Here is a 17,506-nt window from a genome sequence, read left to right on the forward strand (position 1 = left end):
ACAACACCCAGCGCTGTCTGCATTGATGATGATATGGGAATGTTCTCGAGGACCTAGGACCGAGACCGACAGGAGAAGGTACTAAGGACAGAACCCAGACAGAGTGTGAGTCCAGAAGTCTCTGCACCCACTGAACTTCAGCCAGTGTGGTGAGGAAGCTCCTGGCTGGGCCACAGCCGAGCCCCCCCGCGTGTCCCAGGATTGCAGGGCCTGCTGTCACCCTAGCATCTCGCGCACCGCAGAGGCCACAGAAAAACGTGTGGAGTCCCCAACCTAAGGCAGTGCCACCCGATAGAAGGATTTCAGGGACAGAATGGAGAGGACTCTTCCTTGGGGGAAGGGCAGCAAAGAAGCTGGAGGGACCCGCCCGCCTGCACCCCCAGGTCCCTTCTTAGATCAGCGAAGGAAGTTTTTTCATGCCACCGATATAGCCCGATTATTCCAACCTACAGCAAAATGTGCCCGGCCAGCAGGCCTCGGGAAGAGCCGGGAGGGAGGTGGCTCCGGTGGTCTGAGGACGCTATGTGGGGGTGGCTTGTGGTCTCCGTGCAACTCGTGGTCTCCGTGCGACTCGCTGCAGCCACCTTCCATCGCACGTGGGTCCACTCATCACTCGCTTTTCCAGAGTGCAGGTACAGGCTGATCAAGGAGACACAGGCGGCATCACCCAAAGGCTCTAGTTAGTGAGGTGCTCCGTGGGGACATCACTGAGGGACAATAGTGGCTTCTCCACGCTCCAAAGTTTTCTGCTGGTCTTTGCCTTTTCTGCCTCGTGGCCATTAGTACTTCCAGGCCCCCCATGGATGACCCAGCCTCAGGGGGGTGACCTCCTTGGCTCACCAAACAATCAGGAGCCTAGAGGTCAGCAGGTCTGTCTGGATGTTTTCTTTACCTGCAGCACCTGACCTTGGAAGAGTCAAATCCCAGCCACCTTCCCAAGTGACTTTCCCGGGCAGGGACCCCAGTGGTCCTGTTCCCTTGTGCCTTCCTACAGTCTGCCCGTGGTCGGTGATGTGTGAGGCAGTAGCCTGAGTGGACATGTCCACGGAGAGACCCTGCACTCGCTCACCCTCATGGCCAAGATATGACCACGGAGTATGGAAGAGCGGGTCCTGGGGAGGCCCTGGGAACTTCCAAACTGCTGGCACTGTGCTGGCCTGGTTTCCTTCCTTCCACCATCTTCCCACCGAGAGAGCCCTCTCAGGACACCGCTGCAGCCTCTAGGCTCTTGTCTGGGGCTGGCAGAGGAGCTCCCCTTCCCCCTTCTTCTGCTTCGGTTTTGATGTGATTTATTGTTTTAATTCCGAGCTGCACTATTTTTCAATTAACTACTCAGTTATTGGCTCCAGTTCTCGTGAGGCAAAAACTTCCATTGCTTTTTTTCCTTCTGATTGCTCAATGAGGGTTGGTTTGGATACACAAACAAGAAGGTCAGTGCTTTGGGGGCAAAGACCTCATTTTGCATCTCTTATATTTGCCCTGGTAGTATTTGTTGTTGCCCCCTGGCGTCGTAATGCCAGCTGATGGGCCTGCAAATCCCAACAGTTGACAAGTGATTTTTCCCCCATTTTCTCATGGGCGTCATTGGCGCCACTCACCTGTCCAGGGTCGTTTGGAGGGAGAGGGTCAGAGCAATCCCAGGATCTGCTGCCATCCTGGGCAGATGGTGAGAGCCCGCGAGACAGGCCATTGAGGGAGCTGCTGGCAGACCTCCCAGGATCCTGCACCCTCAGCCGCCAGAACCCTGACATTCAACACGCCACAGGGCAGAGTGCATCTAGCTCAAGTGACCGATGTCCCGCCCCCCTCCCGTGGGAGCAGTCCACCAGGCAGGTGCTCTCGGGGCTGCCTGGCAGTTGGCTGGGAAACCGCAGAGCCAGGCCCTGACCCACAGCGCCGAGAGCATCCACACCAGAGGGTGAATGAAACCTCGCTCGGGGAGGTATTTGTAAGTTGCGTGTAGTTATTCACATGGCACATCTCACTAAAACGTCAACTGCTGAGTCATTCGACTGAAGGTTTTTGAGCACCTACCAGGGTGGGTACTGGGACAAGGGTGGCGGAGACACGAAGAGGAAGGGACGCGGGTGCTGCCTGGAGGGTGTCGCGAGGTAACTGACAAGAATCGCCCCGCGCTCTGTGGGAATTCGTGTTGAAGGACACGCGTGGTCGCAGACTGCTAGGCGCTCCACTGTTAGCCCAGACAGGTAGGAAACGGACCGCCTCCCATGCTGGTGATTCAAGCGTAGATTGGTAGGATCTTTTTGGAAGGCAATTTGGAAATACCCATAAAATTTGAAAATATGCGTACTCTTCAACCCATAATTCTACTTTTGTGTATACCTATGCTGGAGAAATACTTTCACAAATATTTTTTTTCTAAAACATGCATTTTCAAGGGTGTTTATTGCCGTATCTGTAACAGTAAAAATGCTAATCAGTAGCAGAATGGCTAAATAAATCGTGGTATATCCATAGCATGAACAGCACAGCTGTTATGTTACCCTTTATGAAATTGTCATTCTGGTTATTTTTGACCTAAAACAAATGGCAGTTTCATATATTGAACAGAAATCCCTGTGCCTGTGTTTATCTTCAAAATGGGGATAATAATAGTGCCTCCTACTCTCATAGAATTAATGTGAGGATTTCATGCAATACCACGTGCAAAGCCCTTGGGACAGTCCCCAGCACATGGCTGGAGCCCAACAAATGTGTGCTAATATCACTATGTATATGTGTCAACATGGAAAGATTCAAAATACACCATTTGGAGAAAATCACTATATTTACATTTTTACAAAGGCGGATGAAATATGAACCCATTTGTGGGTGGGAAACACATGAGCCAGTGTGTGTGCGTCGAGTAAATGCCTAGGAACGGGACTAGAAGGCTTCCTTCCAAACTCTTCCTAGAGGTGAACCCTGGAGAAGGGAGCGGGAGGGGGAAGGGGAGGAGAGCTGCGGGGAGATAAGGCAGCCGCCTACTGGTCTCAGGGACCCGTCCTTATTCCACCGTGGGGCGGGTCGGGCTGTCTCTGCAGCTGGGGGTGTCATCTCTGCGGCTCATGTTGAAGCCTGAAACCCCAAGGGCAGGCAATCAAGGCGTGATGGATGTAAGTTGGGGAGATCAAGGGATTGGAACCCCCAAGTGCAACCCGAAGCCTTAGGAGGGCTTGCGTCAGCGAGGGGACACACAGAACCTGGCCCAGGAGTCAGACGAGCTGGGGGCGGGGCGGGGGGAGGGGCAGTTGGAGACCCAGCTCTGATGCTGCCTCAGGCGGAAGAGGTGAATCAGCAGGTCTGCAGCCCTGTGTGTGTGTGTGTGTGCGTGTGTGTGTGTGTGTGTGTGTGTGTGTTACAGAATGCCGCTTTGTCCCCTCCACCTGCCAGACCTCCCAAGAGTGTTTGTGGCCCCCCCCAACTGGAAACAAACCAAACAAGGGAGTCTGGGAGATGTAGTCGAGCCTAGCCTAAGGGACAGGCCACAAGGCCATCAAGGGGGAAATGTTACATTTTCCTCTATATACATCTGGATTTTTAAATTCTCTTACAGTGTGACCCTAAAAATATATTTATTATGAATGAAAAACAAATTTGAAAGCCCTTGGTGAAAAAAAAAAAAAAAACAAGGAAAGAAAACTCTTCCTCCCAGTGAGATCTAACGTTTGGATTTCTTGCTAACGGCGTCCTGAGAATCTATTTCTCCGCTGCTACCCGCCTGGCCTGGCCGCGGCCACCATCGCCTCCTCCCTGGGCGACTGCACTCACCTCCTAACTGCTTCTGGCCGACTCTCACAGTCTGGTCCCCCTTCAGCCAGAGTGCGCTTTTCAAAATGCAAATTAGATGCTGCTGTGCGCCTGTTTAAAAATGTTCCAGTGGCTTCTCATTGCTTTCATTATGAAGCCGTAAATCACAGCTCCCCACTCTGGTCCAGAAGTCGTTGTAACACTCCCCCTCTGTCTCTCTCCCCCCACCTCTTCCCTCTCGCCTTTAGTGGTTGCAGAGCTTTGTGGGTGCCATAAAGTTACCATGCAGATTACAGTAGTTCATGGCTGGCTACTGGCTGACCACCTACTGTGCGCAGCATTTGCTAGGTGCCTTGACGATGTCATCTGATTAAATACCCACGGCATGGGGTACAGGCTAAAAGCTTTTCCTGTGCCCAGTTTACAGACAAGCACACCGAGACTTAGGGACATAGAGAAACGAGTGAGGGGCGAGCGGCATCACCGGGATCGGAGTCTGGAGCGTCTGACCCCCATACCCATGAGCGTGATGTTCAGAACCATCCATCCTGGGGACAAGTCTTTCCTTCCCTGTCACACCGCCTCGCGAGTGGGTAACGGGCTTTCCCTGGGGCAGTCGGCTCTGGGAGGGTAGGCATCTGAGCCGTCTCCAATGCCTCGCATGGAACTCGCGCACATTAGGTCACTGGTGTTTGTTGAAAGCGTGAGTGTGCTGGCGCCGTGCTGGGTTCTGGATTGCCGCTAGGGTTATTAGACCCCAACGATGCAGTCCTTGCTCCCAGGGCTTGTGCTGTGGAGTAGGGGAGCTGGTCTCACGCTCTGTCGCTAAGTCCCGGCAGGGTGCAGGGGGGCGGCACGTGTGAATCAGCCCAGCCTGGCCCCCAGTAGGGAGGTGTGGAGCCCAGAGAGGCAATCAGGGGGTATTTGCAGAATGGCCGTGGGATGCGAGTCACAGAACTGGAACAACAGCCTTATCTCGCAGACTCCCACGTAGTTCTGCTTTTGGGGGCTTATCGGTGCTCCGTGGCCAGTAATGGGGTAGATTGGTCCTGCCCACCCAAGCTCTTAGAAGAAATCAGCGCAGCAATATAAGCTCCTCCTACCCGGTGGTAAACAACTCTCCCTTGTCCTGGGTGGTGCTGCCCGGCCCTCCCGCCCTCCCTAAACACTTACCTTCGTCCCGACTTGCTGTGTTAGGTCCCACTGATGTCATTGCCTGTGGGACAACTGACCGGGGACTTGGCATTTTCTCAGCTCTGAGGACTAGGCAGACACTTTTCATTACCAAGTAAGGGGAGCCGGTCAGTTTGTCTGTCATGAGAGTGCTGGATCCTGAGTGGTTGGTTTGTTGGGAACTTCCTGTGTACTGTGCGTGGATCGGCCGCTGTGTGCTGTATTCTTTAATCCTCACGGAATCCATTCTAAAGAGTAGGGCACTGAGGCACCAGGAGGCTCACTTGTCCAAAGCCCCACAGTGCTCACTGCTTAGAAACTAGCCTGTAATGCCTTCTAGAGAGTTCTAGGGCTCCAGTTAGAAAGCATCAGTCTCCAGCCTCAAGGAGAAAGGTTTCCAAGGGCAGCCACTGACGCCCTTAAAACATGAGGTGTGCCTCCAGTCAAGACTGCACCTGCTCATGTGTGCGTGTGTGTGCGTGTGTGTGTAGGGGGTGGGTGAGGAGTGAGTCTTCGCTAGATGCGTACCCCACTAACCGGTGATAAACAGGGCTATGGCCTTGGGGCACAGGCCTCACATACCACCCATCCACCTGCTGAACACCTTCAACTTTCAAAATTCATTTTAAAGCTGCCATGTAGTAGATAGAGTCTTAATCCCCAACGTGCAACTATTTTTCTGAGCCATTTCTACCATCGAGGCAGGCTTTTCCTGAGGCAGCCAAGTTGGAAAGGGGTCACCAGGAATAAAGCTATCACTGAAGAATAAAGCCAAAGTGGTCATTATTGCCTGGGGCGGGGGGAGGGGGAAGGACTTCTCTATTTTCACAAGCTCCTTCCTGTAAAGAATATTTGAACAGTTTCACTGAGGCCTGCAGTACGATGGCTCTAATGTATCCTGGCTTCCTGACACCATGGGTCTTCATTATTTCAGGTGCACACAAGCATCGTGAATGGGAGAGAGAAATTAGGTATTTAGTGTTCTTTGATGGAGTTTATAAGAATCCCGATTAGGGGCGCCTGGGTGGCTCAGTTGGTTGGGCGTCCGACTTCGGCTCGGGTCATGATCTCACGGTTCGTGAGTTTGAGCCCCGCGTCGGGCTCTGTGCTGACAGCTCGGAGCCTGGAGCCTGCTTCGGAATCTGTGACTCCTCCTCTCTCTCTGTCCCCTCCCCAGCTCATGCTCTGTCTCTGTCTCTCAAAAAATAATTAAACGTTAAAAAAAAAAAATTAAAAAAAAAAAGAATCCCAATTAGTCATTTCGCAGGCTTTTAAGAATTCTGTGCATCATCTCACGCTGCCTTTCAGAGCGCTGGAAACACGAGGGCAGGCATTCTTGATGGATTCTGGCTTTCTGATGTACTTCTCCCCAAGGTACTTAATCAAGGAATGCAAGCAACTCATTTGGCTTCTCAACGCTTCCTCTCCTTCCCCGGACACTGTTGTGCAGTCTTCCTTGTTTTCCTTCTGCTTCTAAGCCATTTCAAGGACAGGGGTCTGGGCTGAAATGATCTAGAACGTGACCTCTAGAAGTTGCTTTCTGCCCCAGCCGGGAGGGTAGAGCCTTGCTCCTGCCCAGCCCGGTAGAACCAAGCCTTGGTCACCAAGGACGCGTGAAATAAACGTCTGTCTGTTGTTGTGGTTTGTTCCAGAGCTGGTGATGTTGCTGGAGTGGTGGTCGGGCACGGAGTGCATCATCCATACAGACCCCCAGGCCTACCCCAAGTACGGAAAGGAAAATGCCATCGTGGTTCTGAACCACAAGTTTGAGATTGACTTTCTCTGTGGTTGGAGCCTGGCCGAACGCTTTGGGGTGTTAGGGGTAAGTTGGATTCACATTTTTCCGCCTCACACACTTCCCTTGTTCAACACCATGACTTGCCCTTTTCTCTCAACCACTCGGGATTGCAGAAGCATTAACAGTTTCTACCTGATGAAATGTTCTTAACCAATTGCTTTTCATTCCTGCTTGGAGTCAAGATGAAATTCTTCTTCTTCTTTTTTTTTTTTTAAGTTTATTTTTTTATTGAGAGAGAGAGAGAGAGAGAGAGAGACACCCCCAAGCAGGCTCTGCACGGTCAGCACAGGGCTGGACCCCACGAACTGTGAGATCACGACCTGGGCTGAAACCAAGAGTCGGATGCTTAACCGACTGAGCCACTCGGGTGCCCCAAGATGAACATCTTCTAATGACCGACAGTGATATTTATTCAGCGACGACTGTGTGCTAGGTATTTCATATACCGTGAGTTTATTTGCTCCTTATAGAAACATTTATGAATAGATGATATATGCCCTCCCCTTTTTAACAACCTAAGTGACAGAGGGTTTAAATGATCTGCTCAAGCTCACAGAGCTATCAAGTGGATTTGGACTCGGGCTCCTCTGGTTTGAGGCCCTGTCGCGCCCTTCGTCTCTGCGCTCCGCTGCTTTCCCGGCTACCGGCCAGGAGTCATTCCAGGGTGCACCTTCCCCTCTGTGGGCTTCAGCACGCTGAGTCCCCAAGCCAGAGAGTTTCAATGTCAGAGTTGAGAATAAATACGAACTTCTGTTTCCCGCCCCCAAGTAGTTTGACTTCTTGCACGCCTTTGGGACTGGGTTTTCTGGGTTGACTTTCATCATCTTGAAAACATCGCGTTGTGTAGTCACGCCCAGATCCGATCCGCGAATCTGAGCTGTCTAGGTGCTTAGGCTGAGCCGTCCCGACCGGGATGACGGGATGACAGGTGGCGGCCTGGGGCGAGGAAGGGCCCGGACAGCTTGAGCAAGAACTCGGGGCTCCTGTTTAGCACTGTCTGCGGGGAACAACGCCTGCAGACAGACGGGGTGTCTGCTCACATTGTTTTTGGACGAGGGAGAGAAAATGATAGTGTTCAGAGGGGCGGAGATTGAAGCCTGGGAGGCTGGCGGGACTGATGGGGTCCACGCGTCTGACTCGGTGGGGAGGCCACCTGGGTCTAGTCCCCGATGTGCCTGCGGAGTCTCAGAGACGCCAGCAGCACTTGGGGGGGCCCTGTGACTGACTGTTTGGGAAGACCCTTCATGAAGGAGGACTGCACTGCACGGATTACATTTTGTATCTGCGTTTAAACATTGATGCACTTTTAAATTGGGGGCAGAAGGAGAGAGAAGGAAATGTGTTTAGAATCAAGTCCCATTCATGTCTTTGGGACAAATGAGACTCCTTCGTAGGCACTGAAACCATCAAAAGGCAGGCAAGGTCTTTAGCAGTTTTTCAAGAGATAGAAACAGTGTGTTCCTTCGCCGTTGCCACCTTAAGACTTCGAGAAAGCTGGGTTGCCTATGAGCGAGTCACAGAAGGGATTTCTAGGAAAGGGACAGGCCTTCCGGCCAACGGTTTTCTCCTTTGTTTTCCTATTTATTCTTCCAGTTCCGACTTGGTATCTATGCGCACACGGGTGTTAAATATGTTTTCAGGAACAAGACCAAACACTTTAGCATCTGCCTTTCTCCGTTTCGGGCTCCTGGTCTCAGCTACAGTTCTGTGCTTTGATTCTCTGCGAGAGGAGACCACCCCCTAACGTGTCACAATCCGAACCCCACCACAGAGACGAATGGTCATGACAGGGTCCTTCTTCTGCCTTGGGAGAAAGGGTGCCTAGTCTCTCTGCGTCCTGACTGCTAGAACGTTCTTTCTGCTGCCTCCGAGCTAGACTTCCTGGCGTGCCAGCGTCCCCCCAGGCCCGGGACTCCGGGTGTGGTTGAGGGACAGTCGGTGTTTTCCAGGCTTCCCGAGGCTTTGGGGGTATTCCTGCTCAGGATGTGAACACGCATATGGTCTGGGTGGCACCGTCCAGTTCGCGTCGTACCCTTGTAGCTCGATGACCACCAGCTCTTTCTGGGTACTTATTCACTGGATTTTGCTATTTCTAATTCTTAGGACATTGTCATTATTTACACTCCATAAACTCCCAAAGCCTCAGTTTGGCTAAATCATTTGTCCCAGGAGCGTAACTAGTACATCTGATTTCAGAGCTCTGCTCTTCTCCCCCGATGGTGGTAGGGGAAGAGACGCAGGGGCCCTGGGGACGCTGGAGCCTTTGCGTCAGAAAATGACCAGGGCCACCTGAGGACAGGGACCAGGCTGGAGCACAGTGGTAAGAGTGCTGATGGCCGGAAGGTTCTTAACAGGACACCCCCATCTGGCCAACAGCACAGGGACTTCTCGCCTCCAGCTGTGATTCTGTAAACGGATACCCTGTCCGTCGGGTTTCCTTCCTTACTGTTGAAAACTGAGCAGCCAGGGTTGCCGGTGAGGGGTGTGAGCCCCGGCATCAGAGACTGTTCTAGGAGCTCGCAGGTTTCGGAGCTTCCGGGAGCCCCGGAGTCCTCGCCGGGACGGGAGGTGGCCGCCTTCCCCTGTCCTCCAGCACTGAGCACCGGCCTGTGGTGTGGCTGCACTTTCCAAGGTCGCCTCGTGCCGGCCAGGTACCTGGTGCCCGGAGAGCGTGATGGAGGAGTCAGCGACCCTTGTCGGGGTCGGGGGTTGGGCCAAGTCAGGGGGAAGCCGCCAGACTCTTCTCCCCGGGGACTGCCCTGTCTGCTGCAGGGGACAGTTCACATCCACACGTGCTGCTCGAGCAGCCGAGGTCCAGGCAGCGGCCGTGATGCCAGGTGAGCCGCTTGGCCTCTTTCCAAAGTGGCACGTTTATTCCTGCCACCCTTCAGCGGCCACAGAGCAGCGTCTTGTTACGTTAATTGTTCAGCAGTGCCCTTTGGCCTTAAATCACCTGCCCCCCAAAATAAATGACTAAATAAACAACACGTGACAGCGAGATCCTTCTGGAGTCTAAGGAGCTCCCGAGCTTCTTAGAGAAGCTTCTTAGAGAAGAAGGGACAAGACGGAGTTCCTGAGGGGGCAGTTTTCACCTGCCCGTGCAACTGCCCACGAGGATGTGCGTTCATAGTGAAGCCATGAAATTTGCCGAAATTCTTGAGAATGGGGCCACTAAACGTGAAATTGGTTTTGGGGGGAAAGGGGTGGGCTTTTCTCAAACAGGAAAAAGACTTGTCGCCTTTTATAAGCATCTGAGGACCCACACAGTCATCCCAGTGGCCTATTCTCCCCTCAGAGCTGGCACTTCGTGGCACAGGCCAGGGTTACAGCAAAGGCTCCGGTTATGACTTTGAAGAATACACGCGCTTCCCTCCTGCCTGGGGACGGGCGTGGCCCGTGGACAGTTAAGAGCATGAATCACTAAAGCGTCCAGCAAAAATACAATGCAGAGGGGCCGGGTTTCCGAAGCTTCCGGAAGTTTCTCTTTCTGTCCCAGCAAAATACATACGTGTCACTTCATAGTGGCCCTGGCAGGTCACTCCGGGTCATATTTGTTGGGTCTTTGAGCGACACCAGGTGCCTGGTGAGCGTTCCATACACAGAAGCGGCTATGGTCAATATTTACCTGCTGGGTAGGTGCGGCCTGTAGGTTAACGTGGAGGCCAACTGGGATATTGTTCTTTAGATTGTTAACGAGCCCAGATCTGTTCTATCTGTGGCAGTGAGACAAGCCACCAAACACGGCAGCTTAAAACAGTGAACACGTATTGGCTCAGCCCGTGTGGTCTGGGATCCAGGCACAGCTCAGCTGGGGGTCCCGGCAAGGGTCTCTCGGGAGGTTGTACTCAAGCTGCCGGCCAGGGTGGTGGTCTCATCGGAAGGCTCGCCGTGCGGTGACCTGCCTCCCCCCTCGTCCCTGTGTTTGTTGCCAGGCCTGCCCCCTCCCCTGGGCTTCTTCTCAGCTTTCCCCTGGACGTGGCCACTGGCTTACCCCAGGGGGAGCTGTCCCGGAGAGAGCAGGGAAAGGCCCCCGACACAGCACCCACGGCCTTTTTGTGACCGAAACCCCAAAGTGGCATCATCACTTGGTCACGTCGTATCTGTCCAACGTGAGCAGATGAGTCCAGCCCACCCTCCAGGAAGTAGGGTGGGTTACAGGAGAGCTTCGATACCAGGAGGCGAGGACCACTGAGGCCAGTGTAGACCCTGCCACCACACCACGGCAGGACATCTGCTCTCAGACCTCACATAAACATAATATATGATAGCTCAGCCTGAGAACAGATCGAATTTCTGTTGTGTTTCTTCATATAGGGAGAAGTAGAAGGAGAGTAGTAGAATCATTACCCTAAGCAGAGGGCACCCTGATGTCCCTCACAAAGCTCTCAGGATGGCAATGACAGCTACTGAGGCATCTTCAAAATACTTTCCCAACAAAAGGGGACTGCGTTTCTGTAGATAATACCACTGGGCATTAGGGAGATACAAAGGGGGATCGGAAAATACAGTCCTTGCCTTCAGTGATTTTGTAACCTATCAAGAGAGGTAAGGAAGGAACTTGCATGCCTGCCACGGGACACAGGGGGTTGAAGAGGGTGACAACATAGGGCTGAGCGTGTTCCCTTGGGGCGGCAAGGTGCGGGTGGACGGTCGTGATACTCGGCGCATTTAACCACAGACCAGTCAGCCCTACAGCACTATCCTGGGGGCCTCCGTCATTCCGAGTGTCACCCCTTTGTTAGCCCTGGAGGGCCTGGGGACGAGCTGGGTTCACTGTGGTACAGGTGGGATATTGGGGGGTGAGTTTGGGTATTTGGGGCAGCTCTGTTGACCAAACTGTGGGGAGGGGTTTCAATATTTTCACAACCGATGTAACATTCTGGTGCCTACCAGCACATGGGCTGTGGGGCCCCTGGGACACAGGAGACTTCCAGAAGGTGATAGCAATGGACCAAGGCCTCAAGGGCATGATTTGAGGAGCCACGGGAGATGCAGATGAAGGGATGATCATAGAGGTGGGGAGGTGCCTAAAGGGAGACCCTGAGAGATAGGCCCCCGTCTGCCAGGCGTCACGCCCCTCTTCGCCGTCTGGGCGTGGCCAGGAGTGCGTATTAGTTTTCCCACTCATGTCACGGGCCGCCAGCTCAAGGCCACTGTGGGCTGCTTTCAGACTTACTGAGGCAAGTCAGAAAGAAGGGTGTGGGCAGGCTGCTGCCATTTTGAGGACCCATCTGGGCCGAGGTGGAGGCCTGCACGGCTCCGGGTAACACGGCCAGCAGATGTCATAAAGCCCTAGGAAATCACTCAGGGGCTGATACCAAGAACGGAACCCAAAGTGTTGGTGTCCCGATTTAATTTTGCCAAGACGTTTGTGGTCCGTAACATTGAATATGGTTCTCTCTGTGAAAGGTTGACACGTATCTGAAAACCAGCATTTCTCCATGTTTGATTACGAAAAGGAGCACTTTTGTCACTAGAGGTTTCCTGTAGGAAAAATACCAACGCACATTTGTTTAGAAAGGCTGCATGACTGTTGTTACCTATAAACCTCCGTCAACTATAACATTCCTTCAAATTGTAGGTTTCCTGGGTCTTGTGTTCAAACGTGTAACACTTAGTAGGAAAGTGGACACTTTGAGAGATGAATCCATGCCTTCTGTGCTCAGATATCAAGAGCAATTGTTTCTTTTTCCCTGTACTTACTCCAGAACAGTTCTCTCCTGAGGGTGGCAGGGGAGACACAGATGTATAGGGAAAACAAAACAAAACAAACAAAACAAAAAACAAAACACACAGAAAAACCCGATGTCTTAGAGTCCCACAGATTGGGACTTGGAACCCTGACTCTTGCATTTACCAGTTGCACGACCTTGGGGAGGTTATCTGACTTTTCTGAACCGCAGTTAATAATTCCCATTTATGTGGTGTTGTAAGGGCTTAGTAAATATATAGGGCTTAATGGATATATGCCTCGGATTAATGAGTATAAGTAAAATACTTAGTTCAAGTGCCTTGCACAAAGTAGGCGTGCAGTAATTATTAGTTTCCTTAACCCTAATTAGTTTCCTTTCATTGAATGTTTTCATCTTACGAGAAGGAGGAAAGGGTATGGAAGACAAGAGAGAACAAAGGTTTTACGAAGTGGGCTTTGGCTGGTGCTAGACCCCCAGGCAACTGACACCTCCCCCATCCCATCATTTTTGTGCAATGCAAAGTGCGGTTGTATTCGCTCTCTCTTGGTTTCTTCATACGTGGCAGTCAAGTTCCTTTTGGCCCCAGAGAGGTTGGAAGTTTCTAGATGGGGAGAAACGTTTTGTTTTCCTTCTCATCAGATACACCTGCAGCTATGGTTTATCAGCTCCCTTAGGGTGGGTTTGCACCACGCTCAATGCCAGTATCACGTGGCGGCGTGAGGGAAGCATGCTCACCCCCCCCCGCCCCACCCTCAGGGGCTTGATCAGCAGCCTCCATATTGCACTCGGGTACCACCCACTATACTAAGAGTGGGCAGGGGTGCCACTTTTTGCCGCTAAGCATTGACCTATCGGGCCAGGCATGCGGGATCTGGCATGACACAGATAAGGAGACCGAGAGAATAGTGATGAGGGGAGCCGGGGGGCCTCATGACTCACTGGCTAAGGACACAAGCCAGCAGCTCCGTGGAAATACAGACATGCACCTTGAGTTCTTAACTGAGTATATTCCTGGCCATGTTAACACACACTTTATTTTTAAAAGCGTAGTGCCGAGTTCGACACACCAAGGTCTTTTTTTTATTAAACAGGATCCTCTGGCGATGTCTTTAACGAGCCAGGGTTGGATCACACCAACCGATCGTAAATCCAGACTTGTTTAAGCAGCCCTACCATGGGGCTTCCTCCCTGCTCTTCACACAGCCCTCAGCAGACCTCCCAAGCCGGTGATGGGAACCGTCTCTGACTGTGCTGGGCCCCAGTAACTGCTCCCTCTTTGGCACGCCCGTGTCCTAAGGCGCTCGGGGCCCTCCGTGCCCCCATCTTCCCTGTGCCTCTTCAATGGCTTATCAAACACCTGCTGGTGACAAGAGGTTGGCGGTATAGCTGTCCTGTTACCTTCTGCCCTTGCGGAGCGCTGGTCCCCCAGCCCCGCCCCTGGATTTCTTGTGCTCTGTCTTTCCATCTGGCCAGGCCTGGGGCCACCTGGGGCAGGACTCAGGAGGGCCATTCAGAATAGAGGATGGGAAGGGGACACACGGATCTGTGCTCAGGAAAGAGGAGCAGGGCATTGCGTGGGGGGGGGGGGGGGGCTCCTCTCTCATCTGCTTTACAGGGAGCCCTGATCCGCTGAGCAGAGTCAAGTGTGATAAATACCCAACGCCCGAGAGTTTACTTTGTCTGCAAATGCCCTTTCCTTCCCCGCTCCGCATCTGCGCACCAGGCAAACTAAGGAGAGCTTTGGGTTTGGTAATGGCAGGGATGTAGACTGGGGAGGGGGGACAGAGGGCGGGAGGAGATGCTATGAAGAGCTTTGAGTATCGTGCTCCACCTGGATAAATGGCGCACGTTTATTTCCGGTCGAAGAGAGATGAATTCTCAGAGAGTGCTTTTGTGTCTTGTTTGTTTTGTGCATTTCCCTGTGGCTGTGACTAATTGTGGAACAGTGTTCATTTTGTTTTCAGACTCTCTGGAGATTTTTCTGGTAGTGCAAGGTCCCCAGCATTTTCTATTTTAGCATCAGAGAAGGGAGACAGCAAGAGAAGGGAATGAGGGCAAGCAGAATGAGGCCACATGTACGTTACCCCAGTTGGCACGAACGGAGTCTCACCTTTTGACATGCACACGCGTGCGCACACGCACATACACATACACACACTCCCGGCTCATTGTTTTGAGCTCTAGTCTTATCTCCTGCCTTTTATTGTAGTGAGCGACTTACATTTCAGAGACACGTTCCAGCCCCATCTCTTCCATTCTTGCACCGATCTCTTTTGCCAGAGAGCACGTGTGCTCCACTCGTTCACAGAGTGGCACAAGTAACCCAGAAGTTGGTAGCTTTCTGTTTCTCTCCTCCCACGACACTTTGAGCGTCTCAAGGCCGTGAGTAACCTTATTCATCTCTGTGTCCCCAGCACCTGTCACAGTGCCCAGTACAAAGGAGGTATTTAACAGACACTTGTTGCATAGACAGAACAGAATAGGGTTTTTTTCAATGTTTTTTTAAAATGTTTATTTATGTTTGAGAGCGAGAAAGACAGGGTGCGAGTGGAGGCGGGGCAGAGAGAGAGGGAGACACAGAATCGGAAGCAGGCTCCACTCTCTGAGCTGTCAGCACAGAGCCTGAGACGCGGGGCTCTAACTCACAGACCGCGAGATCATGACCCGAGCTGAAGTTGCCCTCTCAACCGACTGAGCCACCCAGGCGCCCCAACAGAACAGTCTTGATGGTAAAGTCCACACGTCAAAAAAGAGGCTGCGCCGTCGGCTGACTTTCTAGCCATCTGCAGAGATGGGGCCTCACTCACAGTCAAGAAAACATTCAAAGGGTTGAAGTGTGGATGTTTTAGCCGGCTTTCAGAGTTCCACTTAAGATACCCCAGCCAGGTATTTCATATATTTAATAGAAATACGTGACCTTGGGTGAATCCAAATGACTGACTGGTGACTGTACTGGTAAACCTCCAGGAACGCCCATGTGCTTGGAAACCAGGAAGAGATATTTATACAAACAACACATTGACCAGGGACCATCCTACTGACTAGTGTCAGTCCCTAATCGTGTTTTCGGAGCGGTCAGAGGAGGCAGGGGTGCCATGGAAAGAAAGGATGCCCTACCTGTTCCAACCGTCCTACAAACCCGGTCATCGACACTTCATAGTTTCATCTTATCAGATGAACATGGGTGGCCATGTTGGAGAAAGCCCTTAGCTAGAAAGCCCTGATTCTGCTCAGCTTTCATCACAGAGGCTGTGGAGCTGAGAAAAGTCAGGCAAGAGCCACACGGTCTCAGGGTTGGAATGGACCGGATCTCGGTGTATCTTCAAAGCAGTTCTTTCTGGCACCACACGGTGTCTGCACAGGGGTCGACCAGTTGGCTGGAGGTGCTGAAGGGGTTTGTGGGGTTGGCTGCTTCTCTGAGCTATTGGGTGGTCCCAACTAGGTTATGGGCCGATTGATTAGATTATTGGGCAGCTGTAGTAAGATGGTTCTCTCTCACACGCACACACTCTGACACAACACTCTCTATATACACACACACTCTCTCTTTCACACACACACACACAATCACTCTCATACACACACCCTTTTTCTGACACACACACATATAGATACATACTTTCACACATACTCTCTCTCTACACACACCCTCTCTCTCTCTCTCTCACACACACACTCAAAAGTTTCATAAACTGCAGAACGCGGTATCACGTCAGCGACTCCCCACAGCTACTAGAAACGGCCAGGTCCTTGCCGTTGTGGATTCCTCATAGGAAGTTGCGCTTCCTATGAAAGTTTTTGATTTTCCAGATATGCTAGTGTCTAGAGGGGCCTGTGGTAAATCTAACTCCTCTGTAAATCCTCTCAGGTCTACCCTCAAAATAAACCCAGAGTCAACAAAATTGGTATTGTTTTCGTACAGTGTCTTTCCTGAAGACGTTACCGTCCACACACAGAAGCCCTTGCGTGGCCTGGGAGGGTCATGATAGTGATGGCACATTGAGTTTCCGGGAGGACTGTAAGCACACTGAGGAGAAAGTTTCTAGTCTCTTGGTCTGAAATGAGCGAAGCTGGGTAAATCTCTTCGCACACTGCCTCTCAGGGAGCCCTGAAATAACCGCAGCCTTCCGCTATTACCATATGCTGAAGCATGGTTTCAGAAATGGGGGGAATAAAAAAGGACGTTTCGCCACTGTGCTTACTCTGTGGCGATAATAACAGCTATACGTTATTGAACACCCGTGGTCAGGTTCTCAACTCGGCACTTTTGTGTCTGCTTCTATGTGGTATTCAATCTTTACAACAGCACGTCGCGATAAGTATGACTTTCCTCAGAAGGCGGCTGGGAATACTGAGGCTCGGGAAGGTTAAGTATCTGGACCAAAGTCACACGGCCGAGCCGTGGTAGAGCCTGGCCGAAACCAGGACTGATGTCAACGCTTTCCAAATCCTGTTATCCTTGCCAAGGAAAGGAAATCAAATAAAGTTGCTTTGATTTGAAAGGCAAAAGTTTCTACCTTAATATTTTAAAACAGTTCTTCTATCAGGTAAACATAGTCAGCATCAAGGCCTAGGCCTAATGATAACATCCAGAACTTGAAGGCTGAAAGATGTATTAATTCCCCATAAAAACAGAAATACCTCCTCTGTCCCTTTTGATCATCACCAAACGGGCTGCTTTGATCCAGTCTCACTTAAGTGGTTGAAATGTGCCGATGTCAAGAACTTCCCAAAATGGTAGTTTGTTATTAACACTGCAACATATTTTGTTGGTGAAAGAAAACAGGAAAATATAATAAAATAATAAAATTGGGGGGGCGCCTGGTGGCTCAGTTGGTTAAGCATCTGACTCTTGGGATTCAGCTCAGGTCATGATCTCATGATTTGTGGGTCCAAGTCCCATGTTGGGCTCTGCACTGACAGCTCAGAGCCTGCTTGGGATTCTCTCTCTCTCTCTCTCTCTCTCTCTCTCTCTCTCTCCCTCTCTCTCTCTGCCCCTCCCCTGCTCTCTTTTGCTCTCAAAATAAAAAAAAAATCACTTCTGATTTGACCACCTGGCTCTAGCTACTGTTATTTTTTACTGTTTTACTTT

General features: G+C 51.6%; 1 protein-coding gene across 6 annotated transcripts in view; it reads left to right on the forward strand.

The window, feature by feature from the left end:
* Positions 1-17,506, forward strand: part of AGPAT4 (1-acylglycerol-3-phosphate O-acyltransferase 4) — a 126,414-nt gene that overhangs the window by 89,682 nt on the left and 19,226 nt on the right. For 5 of the 6 annotated variants that reach the window (XM_047101698.1, XM_047101699.1, XM_047101697.1 and 2 more), the window contains one exon: positions 6,576-6,745. In XM_047101698.1, the coding sequence (XP_046957654.1) occupies positions 6,576-6,745 (170 nt within the window). Of the gene's footprint in view, positions 1-3,050; positions 3,117-6,575; positions 6,746-17,506 lie in introns of those variants that run through there. The other variant, XM_047101702.1, reaches the window with a different exon arrangement.

This window comes from Lynx rufus, unplaced genomic scaffold (genome assembly GCF_022079265.1).
Source record: "Lynx rufus isolate CCGP_SWC_20201006 ecotype Redwood Valley unplaced genomic scaffold, mLynRuf1.p SCAF_6, whole genome shotgun sequence".
NCBI lineage: Eukaryota > Metazoa > Chordata > Mammalia > Carnivora > Felidae > Lynx > Lynx rufus.